The 18,941-nt window shown below is 27.2% G+C and overlaps 2 protein-coding genes across 19 annotated transcripts; both read left to right on the forward strand.

The window, feature by feature from the left end:
- Positions 1 to 1,812: 1,812 nt before the first annotated feature.
- LOC122711209 (RNA-binding protein lark) lies at positions 1,813 to 14,366 on the forward strand. Of its 17 annotated transcripts, none has more exons than XR_006346062.1 (10): positions 1,813 to 1,913; positions 2,888 to 3,033; positions 3,122 to 3,144; positions 3,929 to 4,091; positions 4,302 to 4,847; positions 5,025 to 5,094; positions 5,209 to 5,308; positions 6,007 to 6,093; positions 14,022 to 14,103; positions 14,229 to 14,366. XR_006346062.1 is itself a non-coding variant. In XM_043929757.1 (9 exons), exons 4-9 carry the CDS (start codon positions 3,948 to 3,950, stop codon positions 14,029 to 14,031), a joined length of 918 nt encoding a protein of 305 aa, XP_043785692.1. In that variant the 5' UTR covers positions 1,813 to 1,913; positions 2,888 to 3,033; positions 3,122 to 3,144; positions 3,929 to 3,947; the 3' UTR covers positions 14,032 to 14,364. The 17 variants fall into 17 exon arrangements, 9 of the variants coding, with proteins under 9 accessions (XP_043785692.1, XP_043785690.1, XP_043785696.1 ...); XR_006346059.1 differs by lacking the exon at positions 6,007 to 6,093 and adding an exon at positions 8,606 to 8,653; XR_006346066.1 differs by lacking the exon at positions 6,007 to 6,093.
- A 1,685-nt stretch (positions 14,367 to 16,051) lies between these two features.
- Positions 16,052 to 18,261, forward strand: LOC122711210 (adenosine kinase 1). 2 transcript variants are annotated; one of them, XM_043929763.1, is made up of 5 exons: positions 16,052 to 16,265; positions 16,754 to 16,961; positions 17,126 to 17,401; positions 17,476 to 17,866; positions 17,993 to 18,261. In XM_043929763.1, the coding sequence occupies exons 1-5, from the start codon at positions 16,249 to 16,251 to the stop codon at positions 18,118 to 18,120; spliced, it is 1,020 nt and encodes a 339-aa protein (XP_043785698.1). In that variant the 5' UTR covers positions 16,052 to 16,248; the 3' UTR covers positions 18,121 to 18,261. The 2 variants fall into 2 exon arrangements, with proteins under 2 accessions (XP_043785698.1, XP_043785697.1); XM_043929762.1 differs by having other exon boundaries at positions 16,061 to 16,265; positions 17,476 to 17,884.
- The last annotated feature ends 680 nt before the right edge of the window (positions 18,262 to 18,941 follow it).

The following is an 18,941-nucleotide window of genomic DNA, read 5'->3' on the forward strand; positions in this document are numbered from 1 at the left end:
TGATAGCATTTAAATTTATTATATATCCATCCAGTGTTATAAATTTATATATATTAAAGTTCCACCATTAACAGAATTATGTTAATCTTTATATATATATTACTTAATATATCTTTGAAATGAAGAATACAATACTAATTGTATAAAATAATTTTAATTGCAAAATGAGATGTCTTGCAGGATGTATGGAATTTTATGTTGTTTATAAATATAGCTCTATAAATTTAATTTTTACCATAATGATGTATTAAATATATATCGATTGTAAAATATAAATATGTGAAATATTCTTGTATGTCAGAATGTTTCGTATTACAAGATAAATTTTATTAATATTCAATGTTTATAAATTTCTTCAGTATGCTTATTATTAAATTCTATAATTTTGAAAATAGGACAATTTTTTTTAATTTTTCTTTTTTATTAATACTTTTCTGTTATATTGAATCTTCTTTTATAAATACTTTTCCTTTATATAATTCCATGTTATCTATATTTATCATAGTAAATATTAAATATAATTTATATATAATTAATAAATTAAATATATAATTTTGTTTAAGAATGATTAAAATTATGTTAATTTTTAAATCCATGTTTTATTAATACAATACAATTTTATATCTGAGAGAACTTCGTATAATTTAATATTATATAAATATTTAAACATTTAAATATTTTGTTGAAAATATAATCGATTCGGTCGAGTTTGATAATAATGATTTAGATTTCATTAAAATAATAAAATTTATAAATATATTTTAAAAAAATTTTCAGTAAAAATTGTCAAAAAATAATTGTGGATAAGCTCTGAATATCAATTTCAGATTGTTTCTCTCTCTTTCTCTCTTTCTATATATATATTCTATATATATATATAAATATATGTATATTATATTATGTATATATATTATATATATATTATAACATGTTACATAATAGAAATCACTTTTTAGTGATTTTTTTAAGAAAATAAATTATAATTAAATTAAATTTAAATTAAATAAGAAAGTTAATAAATTATAATTAATTTTTTGAGATAATAAATAATGAAGCTTATATATGTACATATATTTATATTTATATTCTTATTTAAATACAATTTTTTATATTATTATTCTTATACAATATTTCTATTTTTCTAATTTATTATATATATATAATATATATATGATAATATCCCTATTAAATATTATTTAAAAATAGTTAAATTAGTTATATATATAATAAAAAAATTTATCTATTATTTTTTTTATAGATAGAAATATAATATTTTTTTATAAATAAAATAGATCAATTAGAATAATTCATAGAATAAAATAAAATAAAACAAAACAAAAAATTCGTTGACAATATATTAAATATCTCGAGTGCAAAATCAATATCCAGTTGACGTATGATTCAATGATCATAATGATAAAAAATTAAATAATAATATTACAAGAAATTGAAATATAAGAAAATTTAATTATCAAATTATGATGATAATTATTATTTGTATTGTATTGAAAGTATTTCTTATATTTTATATATAATATATAATTAAATATATAATTCAGAATTTATAAATTTTTCTTTTTTTAAAGTAACATAAACAAAATAAGAAAGAATTTAGAATTATTTCTATTTTAATTATATGAAAATTATATAATATAATTTTTTGTAATATATATAAAATTTAAAAAAATTATAATCTGTAAGCATACAAACTAGTAATAATATTAATATTTAGTAATATTTAATAATAAATAATTTTGTTTTCATCAGTTGGTACTTTTGAATTTTACATCGAAAGAGACGCTATATTCTATATCTCACTTCCCGATCTGTTTCGATCCGCCATTTTTTTACGTAGGAAAGCGTGTGGTTTGGCATTGTGTTTTGTCGAATTGCTTTACGGAAATACTGACTTGGTAAGTATTTTAATATTTTCTAAATATTTTACATGTAATTTCTTAAATGAAAAGCATCATATGAATGTAAAAATATCAGTTATACACTTGCATCAATGAGATTATGTAGTTATATTTCATAGCGTCGATACGCAGATATCCGAAACACGCCATTTCGCGTTTCTAGATTTCCAATAATAAATTCATTTTATAAAAATGTTTAATTTTTTTCAACTAAAAATAAAAAATAATTATTAGTTGATAGCATTGTGATGCATTTATTGTTAAAATATTTTTATATATCTTTGATAAATATTATAATACTTTGTCATGTTATATACATACATTGATATTGTACATGTGGTCATTGATTTAATAGAATTTAATTTTTATCACAATAATTTTCTATTCGCTTATTATTTTATATCAGTGCATAAAGATATACAACAAACATATGATATAGATTTATTTCGTAAATCAATTATATATTTTATGGCATAATATAGTTTATTGTTGCATTATTTTATATTTTTTTTGTAATAATTTTCTAAATATTTGTAATATTCTGAAAATATTAACACTGTAATAGACACATAACATAACCATAACAATATAATAGTTTACATATTGCAATTGTTGACTACTTTCAATTCGAGAGAATGTAAATCGTGATAATTACGTTTTAATGTTGCCGAACTATTTAAAAAAAAATAATATATATTATTATATAAATAATATATATTATACATTTCATTCCGTTCAATTTGCCAATAAATGTCATAATTTTTCAATAATGTGAACAAATATTAAAAAAATAAAAAATTTAATTGTTTCTATTTTATGAATGATAAAATATAATAACATTCATTACAATAATCATTAGAATAGAATAGAAATTCTCGCATACAATTTATTTGTAATATTTGAAAGTATGTTCATGATAAGTTTTTGGACACACTATTCTCACTGTTCGCTGTATTGCAATTGTCCGATAGGGGTCACTACATACTTCGATTCTCGCGCACCAGCGGACGCAGCAAGTGAGACGCCATTGTTAGATTGCGTTCTCTTGTGTAAAGTTGTGTGTCTAATATCAACGTTGGTTAAATTATTCGTTGAAAGTAGCACGCAATAATCTTCGGTGAGTGTGAAAAAAATATATAGTCTTTGAATATAAATTTATACACCGTATTTGAGTTGGTGATTATTATATTATTCACATTTCCTAGATTTGGTGCGCCATTTCAACAAGGTCGGTACGCTTTCTGTATTACGTATTTTATAACGTATTTAATAAGTACTTATTCTCTGCTTATATATTTCATATTATTCTATCATAAATAGAAATTAGAAAATTTGTGCTTTTTTATATTCGAAAATTTTGAAATTAATTCTATTCATTAAAATTTAAATATAAAAGTTCAGAATTAGTCAGAATTTATGACCTTCGAAATTCGAAATGCTAGATCGTTAGCAAAATGGTGGAAAAATGTGCGCTGTGAAGAGTATCTAAAACAATCGCGTCGTTATTAAGTAGATAAATTTTTATGATTTTTATTTGATTCTAAATAAAGTTATTTTTACTTAAATCAAAATAATATAAATATTATATTTTAATATATTTCAATTTAATATATAAAATAAATTATAAATATTAAATATAAATATTATTAAATATTTTAATATATCATTAATATATATCGATATTAATATAACAAAGTATATATATATTTTAATATATATATAATATATATTATATTTAATATGTATAATAATCATACTGATGATAATTAATTATTCATTGGAAATATGTTGTGCAATAATGTTAAGAAATAAAATTAGTTGTATTATAAATTATTACAAAAAGTAAAATGTTTAATTGTAAATAAGATGGATATAAATTCTTTATTTATTTTATTTTTTTTATTTCAGTATATATTTTTATGTTCGAAAAATTGTGTACACGCGCACACGCGCGCGCGCGCGCACACTCACATACACATATAATATTTTAAATGTTTTGTTTTTGAAATTAGGTTCTAAGACGAGCCGAAAATGCCGGGTTTTAGTAGTGTTGGCACATTCAAAATTTTCATCGGTAATTTAGCCGATAAAACAACAAATGCTGATATTAAACCGTTATTCGAAAAATATGGAAAGGTTGTAGAATGTGATGTGGTGAAAAATTACGGATTTGTGGTAAGTTTCCTTCATATCATATATCCTGAATTTTTGATATAATCATCTTTAGTTAGAGTTTTTTTTTTTTTATCTTTTTCCTTCTTTTTTTTCTTTTCTTTTCTTTTCTTTTCTTATAAATCTGTCGGATAATTGTATCTTGGTCCGAAAAATTTACAATTCTTTAATTCGATTATCGAAAAAAATATTTTATGATATAATTTTCAACAGCATATGGAAAACGAAGAAGCAGGAAGAAATGCAATACAAAATTTGAATGGACATATAGTTCATGGTCAGGAGATTAAATGTGAAGCTGCAAAGAGTCGTAAAGGACCTAACACACCTACAACAAAAATATTTGTTGGCAATCTCACAGATAATACAAAAGCGCCTCAAGTGCGCGAACTATTTGCCAAGTACGGTACTGTTGTAGAATGCGATATCGTGAGAAATTATGGATTCGTCCATCTAGAAGCAACAGGTGATGTCAACGATGCCATCAAGGAACTCAATGGAAGAATGGTGGATGGTCAAGCGATGAAGGTTCAAATTTCTACAAGCAGAGTACGACAAAGGCCAGGAATGGGAGATCCTGAACAGTGCTATCGATGCGGTCGCGGCGGCCATTGGTCCAAGGAGTGCCCGAAAGGAGGAATGGGAGGAGGACCAGATAGAAACGGATACAGAGACCGAATGTTTGGACGCGATCCGTATCCTCCACCGCCGCCACCACCGTTCCTTCGGGATCGGTTAATGGGTGGTGGCCGCTTTGGAGTAAGTTAATTTTTTTTTTTTTTTTTTAAGAAAATTTAATTTTCTTAATAATCATTAATATTAGAAACAATTTTAGTAAAAAGGGAAAGAAGACAAAACAAATAACGAAATAAATTTTAATTAAATAAATTTACAACTAATCATTCATGCCAATATGCTTTTTTGTATTTATTACAGGATTACGAAAGCTACTATGACAGGAGAGGCTTCGAGGACACCAGGGATCTCTACGAGAGGCGGTTTACGGGTATGACAGGGCCCTGTGACATGGGAAGTTCCATGTGCGGGCTTGACTTTCCACCAATGACAATGCCACCTCTACCCCCAAGACGAGACCCAATGCCTCCTATGCCTCCTCTAGGTATGGGATCCATGCGCGACACTGGCTTCTCCCGTGGTAACGAGTATGGCATGTTCAGCCGCCGATCGCCCCCTCCAAGTGGCAACAATGGCCGGTTCAGGTGAGTAGAGCCAATGCATTGACTGCCCATTCGTCCGACTTAACATTGTGAACGTTCCAGGCTGGATTAACAGCTCATGCGAATTGGGGTTCGGCTATCCGTCGACATTTAATAATTGTTTTTTATCGTGTTTTTTCTTTTCTCTTATACGTATATTCTCGATCTCATATGTCTTAAAAATTTATCTCTCTTAAATATACACACACACACATACATATATATATATATATATATATATATTATATATATATATATATATAAAATTCTCTCTAGATTACATCATAAATTCGGGTTTATTATTTCATTATTCGAAGTAAAAATCTTCATAAAAGGCTAAAATTTCCGTTTCCGTATTTGATCGTTAAGCCCTTAATTTTACATTATTACGTTTCTTTTCAGTTTCTTTCCATTTGTTTCAAGTACAATATAATACAATATGTATACAATCGTACATATGTATGCATGTATGCGACTCATATGCGCGTATAAGCATACATATTGTACATATTGTAATACATAATCATATTGTGTATATTACACATAATTTTTGTGTGTTGAATTGCACAGTTAAAACAATAAATCGATAATCCAATCCATGTAGAGTGTCGACCCGATGCCCACATGAGTGCAGAGTCTGTGTAATAAAATGCTAATATGTATCATGACGCTTGGACGTTTCTGTACATTCTAAATTTCAGTGCACCTCAGGCTGCGTACCATCTTTGTCCATGAATGCGGGCAACCCTAGAGAGACAGTCCCGGGCCAGCGGTCAAGTCGTGCAAGAGTAAGTCTTTGACCACTTTTGTTAGCGAGTAGTCACACCTCGTTCTTGTCGCTGGCGCGTTGTACATCAGCAGCTTCTATTTTCCTCGGTGCCAACAAAATCCGGGTCTCGACTGATCGTACCTTGAACATGTCGACTGCTCTTCTAGGGATGTCCCTGTTCATAGACTCTCTTGATCCATGGCGTTAACTGCGAGATTGGCCTGTATGTCTCTCATAAATCCTTTGTGTTTCAAGCGCTCCTTATTACGTACATCACTCAACCGGGAGTGGCGCGGAGGCCTGGGATGAAGAAACGTTCCTAAGGAATGCGAACTAGATTTCTTGATCGCACTACCGCGAGCCAGGATGCGATCCTACAATTCTAACAAACTCTCGTACGCTGTAGATAGAAAAGAAAAGAAAAGAAAAGAAAAGAAAAGAAAAGAAAAGAAAAGAGATGAGATGAAATGAAAAAAGGGCTGGCGCGATTTTCAGGAACGGCGCCTATCGATTATCTTTGAAATGTCTCGTAAGTAGAAACCAGCTTTCCAGACGCATTGGACAGTAAGTTTGTATATCGGCGTTTGTAATAGTTGTTAAGGCCAAATTCATAGATACGCTTCAGAAACATCTTATTATTTTGTGTATCAGTTTTAATGTATCTTTAATTCAAATAATGCTTTAAAGTTTTTCAATCGCAATTTTTGAGTAATCAATAAATAGATAATGTAATTCATGAAATGTATCTCGGAAAGATACAGCGTCAAAAATAATTTTGAATTATACAAACGATAAAAAAAGGAAAAAAGCAAGTATGATATGCATATAGTATTTCAATAGTTTTTTTTTCTCCCTTTTTGAAATATCATAGAAATGTCTGCAAATACATACTTTTCATGTAATTCGTTTTTACATTTATTATAGCAAAAAATTTGTTTCATTATTTATTATCTCTATAATTAGTACGATTATTTTAATTTTTTTTTTTCCTTTCTCTTTTTTTTTCTCACTGACTTTTATCATCGGTCGTAATTTTATTACGTTTCAATGTTATCGCGCAAGAAAAAAAAAAGAAATTTTTTTAGTTAATTTAAAAATACACGTGGAATTGAATGAATATATTGATTTATCCGTGGAAATTTCATGAAATCGGTCCCATGTATTATGATAATAATGCGAAGAAATGTATAAAAACTTATAAAAACGTGTATATACACATATTGACATGTTATAATCATTTTTGCATATATGCGTACGTATAAACATAAACTACATATGAACAAAAATACACATATATTCGTGCAGAGGGCGAGAAGATAAAAAGGAAAGTGAAAGGGGGAAGGGAAAGGGGAGAGAGAAAGAGAAAGAAAAAAGAGAAAAAAAGGAAAAATTTATTTCAAAATTATGATCCATACTTCTCGAAGCTGACTTCTACTCACGAGGTTCAAAGCTTTTCATGTATGTAAATCCATTCACAAACTTTCAAATAGAAAACAGAGTTGATTGAACTTTTCAATCTTTCTGAATACTTTGAATTTGTTGTTGCATGTAACCTTATTATCCTACATGATCCCAGCCTGGGCTGCAAATGGCTCGTTACGTTTTGATTATATAAACTGAAAATCGCATGGGTTAAAAATCCAGTCTAACGCTGCCTGCCTTATATGACTGGCCAAAAGAAGAAAAGAAAAAAAAATAATCCCATGTTCTTATCACTGCGAATTTTGTATTATGCATCCATTTATCAATTTGTTTTCTTTCTAGTAAATGTACCTCGTATATAAAATAAAACGGATAGAAATACTTGGTTATTGCTTGCATTTAGATATTCTGAATATAATTTAATAAAATTATAAGTACGTGTAGCGTACACATACAGAAACACATATACACGCACAACATATAAGAAAATAAATATAAATCGAATAAATGATTAATTGTTCGATTTTAAAGTGATAATTTTACCCTTTCGCATATTTGGTTAGCGTGTGAATGCACGTTATTTGCGCAGGTTTAATATGTATTTTTGAATATACATTTGCACAAATATTTTTCTAAACGAATTCATTCTTCGATACGATTTATGATTCATTCTCGCGATATATATTTCAATCAATTGTGTATTTAGATGTGAATTTCGATAGATAGGTAGTTAATTATAGATAGTAGTTGTATGATATTGTGCGCGAGCATATACGTTTCCATCTTTTCTATAAATATACTTTCTTCTCTTTTTACTTCCACCTATGATCGTATATATCATAATTGGTCGATAGTAGTGTCTTCATTTATTTTATATATATTATCTAAACGTAAAACTGCCTATAAAATAATTTTTTCCAAACTATTTTTGACCTTTTCTTTAACCATTCTTTACAGTCATATTAGGCAGCACGCGACTATTTTTCTTGCATTGTCATTATACAGGGACTAATTCACAAAGTTAAGCCTTGGACAAGGGAGCAAGTATGGTGTATATATTGATCTTTGATCATTCGTAGATTCGATTATTTATTATAACGCTGTTATAGTAGAGGCATGTACGAGGACTTCAGCCGAGATTCATTTGAAGAGCGTAGGTAAGTAGACGTGTCAATTCCGGTTAAAAATTGATTCACACTGAAATTGTGTGTCGAAACGTTTCCAAGTATTCGATATATGTGTATCTACATATACATATACACACATTATATGTATATATATGTATATGTATATATATATATTGTCATTTTAATTAACTCTCTGCTCTCTTCTTTGTTTATTGCGATCTATCGAATTGCCTTTTATATTGCCCTCTTATTATTAATTAATTATCGTTAAATTCGTAATTCATATCGAATTAAAATTTAATAATAAACTGTGAAAATGTGTAAGTTACGATCATATTATATGTTTATCATATCGATTTGTCTATTCAAGTAACAATGATTAAAAATGACAATTATGTTGGATAGTAAAAAGATACTAAAAGAGGCGAAAAAATGATGTGTACATTTTGCAAAGGAGAGACATATAGAGTGTGTGCTCATTAAAAAAAAAAGAATATATGTATATTTATTACATATGATTAATATATATATTATAATATATAATATATATATATATATATATTGTAATTTAAAAGTTTCAATAATTTTTGTTGGCAAAAAAATACGATATTAATACACGTTGCCAAGAATAATTAGCGAGAATAACGAGGAAGAACGTACTCATTGCGGTGTTTTCACCAAATATTTCCTTATAAGTGATAATTATCTTTTCCCGTATCTTTTAAAAAAACATTTAAATGTTTTCTATGTATCGGTACGTAGATTGTACGATTTGTTTATTTTTTTATAATATGACGTACCATGTCTATATGACCCTTGTCTACTTACCTATCCGCCCTTTTTTTGTATCTCACAAGTTGTTCCTCTCTTAGCTCGTGTGGTTTTTTTCCCCGATCTCTTTTTTATCGATCTCGTATAACTGACGTAGATTAATTTTGGTTACCAGACCGGGATTACGAGGGCCATCGCCGTCGCGCCGGTTCGCACCATACTAAATCGTCGCGTCGGGCTCGGATCGGTCTCTGTCGGTCTGTCTGTCTCTCTGTGTGTCGGGTCTGTCTGTCGCTAGCAGGAAGCCTCGGGACCGAGATACTCTTGGCCGTCTATGTCTGTCGATCTGCACGCGCGAAGATCCACCATTCGCCCGTTCTATCGGGAAAACATGTATTCTCCCCGTAATGCGCTATTTAGACGAGAATCCTTCGCCCATCCTTCTAAAAAGAATATGAAAGAAGAAGAAAAAAAAGAAACGGACAGATTAAATAGCAAACAAAATGAAAAATATTTTATCCAATTGCAGATTTCTTTTATAATTCTGTCACCTTTCCCTCTTTTGTTTTTTTTTTATTTTTATTTTTCTTTTCTTTTCTTTCCTTTTTTCCTTTCCTATTTCCTATTTCCTTATACATATAACGCACACACACACATACACATACATACACACACAATTCCTTTCGTATCTTCTGTTCCTTTATTCAATTAATTTTATATATTACATATTCAGCTTTCCATTCCGGTCCAAATTACTTACAATTAATCAAATATTATATCTGATAATTTAACGCGTATGTCCATTCGAAAGATTGTCAAATTTTCATCTTTTGATGTAAAAAAAAACTTTGTCGTAGCATCGTCCTGCCAAAAATTTTCAATTTGTATTTTCAATTCGTATTTATACTTTGTTAAATTAGTATTAAAATATTAGTATTATTTTATCATGATTAATTCTTCGTTCAAATTTAAGATTTCAAAGTATACAGGTAGGACGAAGCTTATAACGGTATACATACATAAATACATACGTGTTTATATGTATATACGTATGTGTGTGTATATATATATATGTATATATATATATATATATATATCTATCATACATACGTATGAATATGTACATATATACGTATGTATGTATATATGTATGTATGCATATGTATGTCGCGTCGTGTTCGATGACCGTTTCTGTGACGATGACGCGCACGTGAGCAGCGCGAATTTTTTTTTTCGATCGTAAATAAAACTTCCGTGCATGTACAGCAGACATTCAATTACTATCAGTGCGTTGAATAAAATTAAAAGTATGGAATGAAAGATCTGAGCAAGTATGGACAATATCGGATCTCTCTCTCTCTCTCTCTCTCTCTCTCTCTCTCTCTCTCTCTCTCTCCCCCGCTCCCCCCCCCCCTCTTTTCTCCTCTCCTCTCTCCACTCCCCCCTCTCTCTTTTCTCCTCTCCTCTCCGCTCCCCCCTCTCTTTTCTTCCCCTTCTCCTTTCTTTCCCTTCCTCTCTGCCCCCTCTCCTTCTCATCCCTCCCCTTTCCCCTCAACATAATTAATCGTGCGTTTTGCAACGTGTCGCAATCACAAAATCGGAGCATCGTCCGAACGTTCATTTGCAAATGTCTTTTATTCTTTTTTCCTTTTCTTTTTCCTATTTTCTCATATCATTTATATATAATATAAGAAACAATAAAAGATTATTGCGTTTAATTTACATTATGTGCGATATTTTTATCGCCTCGGATAATTCCCAGTTTATTATTCAGGCAAGAACGGAATTTCGTGTAAAATGCGTTACAACTAGCGGAACGGTTGTTCGATATAATGCGATGATAACGGTTGCCGTTTAAGATATTAAGGAACGTCGAAGATAATTAAACAAAATGTGCGTGCGTGTGTCACCGATACCGTGTAATATCCTTCCTAATCATAATGCTTTTTCGATACGAAATAATATATCGTATTTATGTAACTTTTCTTTCAAGAAACGAAAAAAATGCGTGCGGGTTCGACTATTCGAATCGTTTCCAGATTATCACACAAGTCTTAAAGATACGATTTCAGAGACCCAATAGACTCGTAGGATGCGTCGATTCTGTATGGGAATCCAAATCTCGGTCGTGCGAACATTATTATCATTAATCTGTAGTGACATAATATCGTTTTATTAACATATTTAGAATTAATACGTGAATAATTACCGAAGATTGATACGGCAATCGCAACAGCGCTCTGTGTAGCTTATAAATACGTACGTACGTATATACGTACATACATACATATATACATACATGCATACATACATACATACATGCACACGCGCACACACACATAAACACACACATACACACACAATACAAATACATACGTACCCGCGCGTGCGTATATATACACTTCATATATATATATATAGGTATATAGGTATATATATATATATATATATATATATATATATGTATATATGTATATGTATATATATATATATGTACCTATGACCACCGTTTTTTCGTTTCGAGTAGCGTATACACGTAACGACGTGTACAATATTTCTCTCCCATCGTTTTCCCCTATTCCTTTTTTCTTTGATGATACGACCTGTTTTCAATGGTAATTAGGTTAATGATAATATCATACTAATAATGGTTTAAAAAAAGGAATGTAATAACAATGTATTTGTGAAGATTCACAAAAAAGACGTTTCGTGTTCTTTAATCATTATTTGCACTGTTTTTCGTCTCATTCAAGTTAATTGCTTCCTATTGAATCCCTTCTCCCATTCGACCATTACCCTGTATAATATCATCCAATCTATATTACCTTAACGATATTTTTTACCTTTTAAAGAAATTGTTCGCCCCCGTAAAGGTTGGGTAAACGGATGTGCGCTCTATCTGGCTTCCTGCGTATCGCGCGTTACAAACGTGTCGTGATCATTGAACCCACGATATTGACAATCCCTGGATATATTCGTATACACGTATCGACTTCGTTTTCATGTCGCATTCTTTAAAAGAAAAAAAAATAAATAAATATGCGTATTATTTTATATCCGCGCAATTACGTTCTTGTATTACCCATTTTCACATTATAAATGCGGAAAAAAATTTATTTTTTCATTTTGTTTTTTTATTACATTTGTGCAAAAATCTAATACGCAATTAATATAAAGACAAATATTAATTTCAATAATTATTCGATACTTATATTCATTACTCCATTATCGTATAAAATAATGTTTCTCGTTTAAAAACATCGTTATTATTAAAAAAATATTTAAAAAATAATATAAATAAACTTACCCAGAATAACGCGAACAATGGTTTTTTAAATTTGTGTATATTTTCCACTTCATATACATCGTATTATTTTATTATTTTACATATTCTTTTTCTATACATTTATTAATATATATATATATATAATTGAAACATTGTCTAACTTTTTCTTTTCTATGAATTAATACTTAGTCATTCGTGAAAAATAGATTTTTCTTTATGGTAATGAATAATCTTATTAATAATTCTATTTAACGATAGTTATGATTTACAATCGAAAGATTCAGACTATTCAGATTAAATCCTTATATTTTTATAAAACTAAAATATGAAAAGAATTTATGATAAAATGATTGTTATTAACATAGATATATAATATTAATTAATGGTATTTTTAGACATGAAAGAAAAATGAATTTTAAAGAGATAAAAAAGGAAAAAATTTTTTTAACAAATCCAACTGAATTTTTCCTTTTATATGAATAGACGCAATTTATATATATCTTGCAATGCTCGATATTACGTGATTAAGAATATATGCGACTTATGTGCTACGCGATTAATCAGATAGATATATCAATGCAAATTAATCAATGAATCGAGCAAAAAAAATATATGTAAATACATATATAGCATCATCGTGTTCGGGATTTAAATATGGAAAGCGCAATTTTTTCCCATATTTGATGAATATTTGATAAATCAAGTCGTCGAAGATTATATTCTCTACGAATAATACGTCGATTGAAATATTTATGATGATTTATATACGTTGATTCTCTATGGTTTTTAGAAACATATTCCATAATATTTATTACTCGATAATATTGTTTCGCCATTAAACTCGAAGCCATTGCAATCGTTCAAGCCGAAATGCATCGTGCGGGTTTATCGAAATCTATGTAAATTTAAAAAAAAAAAATCAATGGTATGAGAATTCCCGTGCCAAATTGTTGTCGGAAATTATGTACGAATCCCTCCACGAAACTACTGAATAACATATAAATGTATACTTTACTCGATAATTTTATAATAAAAAAACATGTGACGCGCGTCTTTTGAAAAAGTGAAAATTAAAACAAATATATATACGAATTAAAGGAAAAAAACAAATAAGGAAGAAACTTAAGGTGCAATAAAAATATATTATCAATAATGTGTAGAAATCGGGAAGACACACATAATGTGAGCATTGAATAATAATTATAATTATAATTGTTCATATGCGTGAAAATCGTTCTCGTATCGGGTCATTGTCAATTATCAAAAAAAGTGATAAAAAGACGCGACGCAGAGAAATTTAAAAAAAATATTATGCATATTGTAATATGATGTATGATATAGGACACGATAGACCCCTGCCTCATATCGCTTCTGGACGTGGAAGGAGTCTGGACTTTGATGGTGTCGATAACGAAGAGAAAAAGTAAGAGAAAAAAGATAAACATAAAAAATAAGGGAGGGAAAAAGAAAACAAAACAAAAAAGAAAGAAAGAGAAAAATAAATACAACGACGTATATCTTTTGTGATGAGATGTAATTGTCGACCAGGACAACTTCTATACTTCATTGAGAAAGAGAGAGACGCCATGGCTGACAAAGATGATGGTGAATGATGATGGTGAATGTGGCACTATAGATCCCATTCTGGATAAATATGTGGGTGTAAACTACATTGTATCTATAAGGCAAGTTTACTCAGTATCATTCTGATTAGCGTGAAAACGCAAAATGAAAGCAAATGTAAAAAAATGTATTTTTTCTCAAAATATTAAAATTCATAGCCTTTTTGCAAGCCGAACTTTTTGAGAGTCATGTTTTCTTTCTTAGGAGATGCGGCAGTATATACATTGCACGTATATACATTCAAACCTGCAATACGAAGAACTTTGTGAATTAGGTGTCCAGAATTTAAGCATTGGATGTGATGATACTGCAAATTTATTCATCGCAATATTTTTCCGCAATATTATACTAATATTGGATTTTTTCATAATTTTCTTGAATATATGAAAACATAAGAAGGTATTGTAAGAAAGTAAAATCCTACTGGTCTTTCTTGTTATTCCATTTTGCATTATTTTATATCATAATAATTGTATAATATTTACGCATTTCATTGTTTAAATTCGCCGTTTTACATTCCTATATTTTTTATTTTTATATTGATCTTCAATATCATAATCATATCATGTATAAATTTGTATTCTTCCTTAATCCCTATTCTTCTTTAATTCCTATTTTTTTTTTTTTTTTTTTTTTTTTTTTTTTTTTTATTAACAACTCTGTTTAAAGGCAATTTGTACATACATGTTATATATATTAATGAATATTAATAAAAAATTGATTTTTAAAATGTATAAATATCTTATAAGAAATTTTCAAATATTGGTATATAATCAATATTTATTATTTGAATTATTGATAACATTTATCTTTCTACGTATATAATGGACTTGATCGAATTTTGCGGTAAGTAAATTTAATATTAAATTAAATTAATAATTTATAATATATATATAAAATAATATATAAAGTATATATAAAATCAAAATATGAAAAGATGAGCAAAGAAAGTACGATAAATAACTATTAATTAAAAAAAAATATAATTCTCTAATAAATATTATACAACATTATACATCATACAAATATTATACATTATACAATAAATATTATCTAATGTGTAAATGATTAAATAATTAATATAATTATACATAAATTATACTTGGTTAAATGATAACTATATTGCAAGTTTGAAAATATTTTGACATTATTTTATGTATGTATGTATATATATATATATATATATATATGTGTAAAACAGTGATATTATTCATTCGAACTATATAACATAAAAATATAATAGTTTTTTTTTTAAATTTTCATTTTGATTAAAAATTTATTCTTTTAAATTTCTTATTATATAAAATTTTTATAAATGACCTAATTTGTAAGTAAAATTTGTAGTAAAATAAAAGTTCAAAAAAGAAAAAAGTAATGATAAAAGAAAAAAAAATAATGTATATTATAAGCTATTATTGAATCGATTTTATGATGAAAAAAATGTATATAAATATGAAATAATACTTAATATGCATTAAATATCAGTCTTTTATAAATTAGCTTATTTAATAATAATTCAATATTGTATTCATATTTATTTGATAATTATATAATTTTCATTTTAATGAAAATCAATATGATTATGTCAATCAATATGATGATTCTTAAATTTTTAAATTTATATTCAATAATTTGTATTAATATTCATCGAATTTTCATACACGCACACACATCCGCGCGTACATACACTATAAATAATAAAATATAAATAATAAATATAAAATATAGTATAAGTAATAAATATAATAATATTCAATTGATCTATAAAAAGTAATTACTATTATTGTTTAATATAATATTTTAATATAAACATGATATTATGTGCACGTGATATCTTTCGATTTTGCAACAGCAAGTAAGAAATATTTCTGTTGCGGAGTAGTGGCATATCGTTTACATTCATATGTTGCAAATTATTTCTTGAAATTTACTAAAATAGTAACAAATGGCGTTAGACTTACGGTATGATAATTTGTAATATTATGATAATTTTGATTTTTTATTTTAATTAGAATTAAAAATATTTTAATTCAAAATAGAGGTTATATTAAAGTATGTTTCACATGTACATGTTTGATTATATCTTTATAAGTATATTAATTTTTATCTTTTGAATTTCATTAAAAATTGAGATGAAAATAATATGTTGTTTTTAATAATATATGTAATTAGTTTATATCTTTCAAATTTATATATAACTAAAATATATTGTGATTGGAAAAATGTAGATAGGTTATATGATAGACAAATTCTTACTATGAGTATACTTAAATTTTTTTTTTTTTTAACATAGAAACTCATATTTAGAAAGAATGATAAAAAAAAAATATGTGCATATATTTATATATCTAAATCAATTTATTTTGAATATAAAATAATCATATTTGTAATGTGTTCTAATAAAACCTATTTATTTTACATGTGATCAAAATAATTTTACAATATTTCAGGGAGGGTATTCTATTAGGTATGGGTAATCCTCTTCTTGATATCTCAGCAACTGTAGATAGCAATTTTTTAAAAAAATATGATTTAAATGCAAATGATGCAATTCTTGCTGAAGAAAAACACAAACCCATGTACGATGAATTAATTGAATTGTATAAAGCAGATTTTATCGCTGGTGGTTCTGTACAAAATACTATGCGAGTAGCACAAGTAAAGTTAATTTACATTGTTCTTATAAATATATATATATATATATATATATATTGATATTTTTATAATTTAACATTATTTATATAATCATATATAGAATAATGTTAATGTTATATTAAATAATGTTAAATTATTAGAAATATCAAGTATGAAATATTCTGCAGTGGTTCCTGGGGAAACCAAATATTGCAACTTACATGGGTTGTGTTGGGATGGACAAGTACTCAAAAATTTTAGAGGATAGAGCACGTGCAGATGGCTTAAATGTTCGTTATCAATATACACAAAAAGAACCTACCGGTACTTGTGCAGTTCTTATTACAGGAAATGAACGTTCCTTGTGTGCCAATTTGGCTGCAGCTACATGTTTTTCACTTTCACACATAGAAGAAACTGAAAATAAAAATCTTATTGAAATTGCTGAATATATTTATGTTTCTGTATGTATAATGTAAAATATTTCTAATGTTTTTATATTATTATCTATCGAATATTATTGAATGTTGAATTTTAGGGTTTTTTCTTAACTGTAAGCCCAGAAACAATTCAAGTAATTGCTAAACATGCTTTTGAAAAAAATAAAATTTTTATAATGAATCTTAGTGCACCATTTTTATGCGAATATTATAAAAAACCAATGTTGGCAGCTCTTCCTTATGTTGATATCTTATTTGGTAATGAAGTGGAAGCTGATGCATTTGCAAAAGCAAATGATTTTCAAACTACAAATAGAAAGGAAATTGCTTTAAAATTATCACAAATGGAAAAGATTAATAGAAAAAGGCAAAGAATTGTTATAATAACCCAAGGTCCTGACAATATATTAGTTGTAAAAGATAATATTATAATGGAATTTGCCGCTATGAGACTTCCAGAAGAAAAAGTTGTAGATACTAATGGAGCAGGTGATGCATTTGTTGGAGGTATATTTTTTTTTATATAATTACATCATATGACATTAAAACTAATTTATATATTAATTAATATATGTAATTTTTTCAAAAAATTATCATATATTATATTATTTTCAGGTTTTTTAGCTCAATTTGTTCAAGGTAGAAGTATAGAAGTTTGTGTGAGATGTGGAATTTGGGCTGCAACTCAAATTTTACAGAGATCTGGATGTACTTACGAAGGGAAACCTAATTTTACTCCTTGACAATGCTTAAATCAATTAGTTAATTATAAATTCTGTACTTATACACACATACACACATATATATGGGTGTGTGCTTGTTTTTTTGTTTGTTTGTTTATGTATATATATATAATTTATATAATATATATATAATTATACAATCAAAATGTATAATATGTATATATGTATTTATATATACATATAATAATATGTATATGTATATATGTATATATATATATGTATAATAAATATTTTATCAACTTTTTTACCTTGATTTTTGTTTAATTTAACAAATTAATTTATCGAGTGAATATTCTTCATACTCTTAAAATTTTCATTCTACCGATTAATAATAAATATGGATAATAAAAATAAGAAAACGAGCGATATAATAAAATTTGGAATTAAATACAAAATAAATTATCAGCATTGTTATTAATTACAGACAATTTTTAATAATATTAATTGATTAATATCTTGTAACTGAAAAAAATAAATATTAAATTCATATGAAGAATAATTTTAATAAGATAGATATATTAATAAAAGAACTTAATGATTTAATTAATGTTAATTTGTTTATATTTTATGATATTAGTAATTCTTCGTTAAGATGATAAAGTAACAAATAATTGATACAATATTAAATTATTTTATTCGAAGATTATGTTATTTACAACTAATTCATCTAAAATATAATATAATAAATATACATGCAATCACCTTCGCACAATAATTTTTTCAATATTATTATGAAATATGAATTTCTTAAAGTGATCAGAGAATGATGGCGCAATATGCTTGCGTCGGATAATAGATATAGTACATGCATACGTGTAGAT

The sequence above is a fragment of the Apis laboriosa genome, unplaced genomic scaffold (assembly GCF_014066325.1).
Source record: "Apis laboriosa isolate Shangri-la unplaced genomic scaffold, ASM1406632v1 scaffold16_cov148, whole genome shotgun sequence".
In the NCBI taxonomy this organism is placed as follows: domain Eukaryota; kingdom Metazoa; phylum Arthropoda; class Insecta; order Hymenoptera; family Apidae; genus Apis; species Apis laboriosa.

Excerpts from the sequence above, each read along its gene's own strand:
- LOC122711209 (XM_043929752.1), top strand. The coding sequence starts at position 3,948 with ATGCCGGGTTTTAGTAGTGTTGGCACATTCAAAATTTTCATCGGTAAT. Across the intron at positions 4,092-4,301 it reads TGAAAAATTACGGATTTGTG|CATATGGAAAACGAAGAAGC; the intron begins GTAAGTTTCCTT and ends AATTTTCAACAG. Across the intron at positions 4,848-5,024 it reads TGGGTGGTGGCCGCTTTGGA|GATTACGAAAGCTACTATGA; the intron begins GTAAGTTAATTT and ends TATTTATTACAG.
- LOC122711210 (XM_043929762.1), top strand. Across the intron at positions 16,962-17,125 it reads ATACTATGCGAGTAGCACAA|TGGTTCCTGGGGAAACCAAA; the intron begins GTAAAGTTAATT and ends AATATTCTGCAG. Across the intron at positions 17,402-17,475 it reads CTGAATATATTTATGTTTCT|GGTTTTTTCTTAACTGTAAG; the intron begins GTATGTATAATG and ends GTTGAATTTTAG.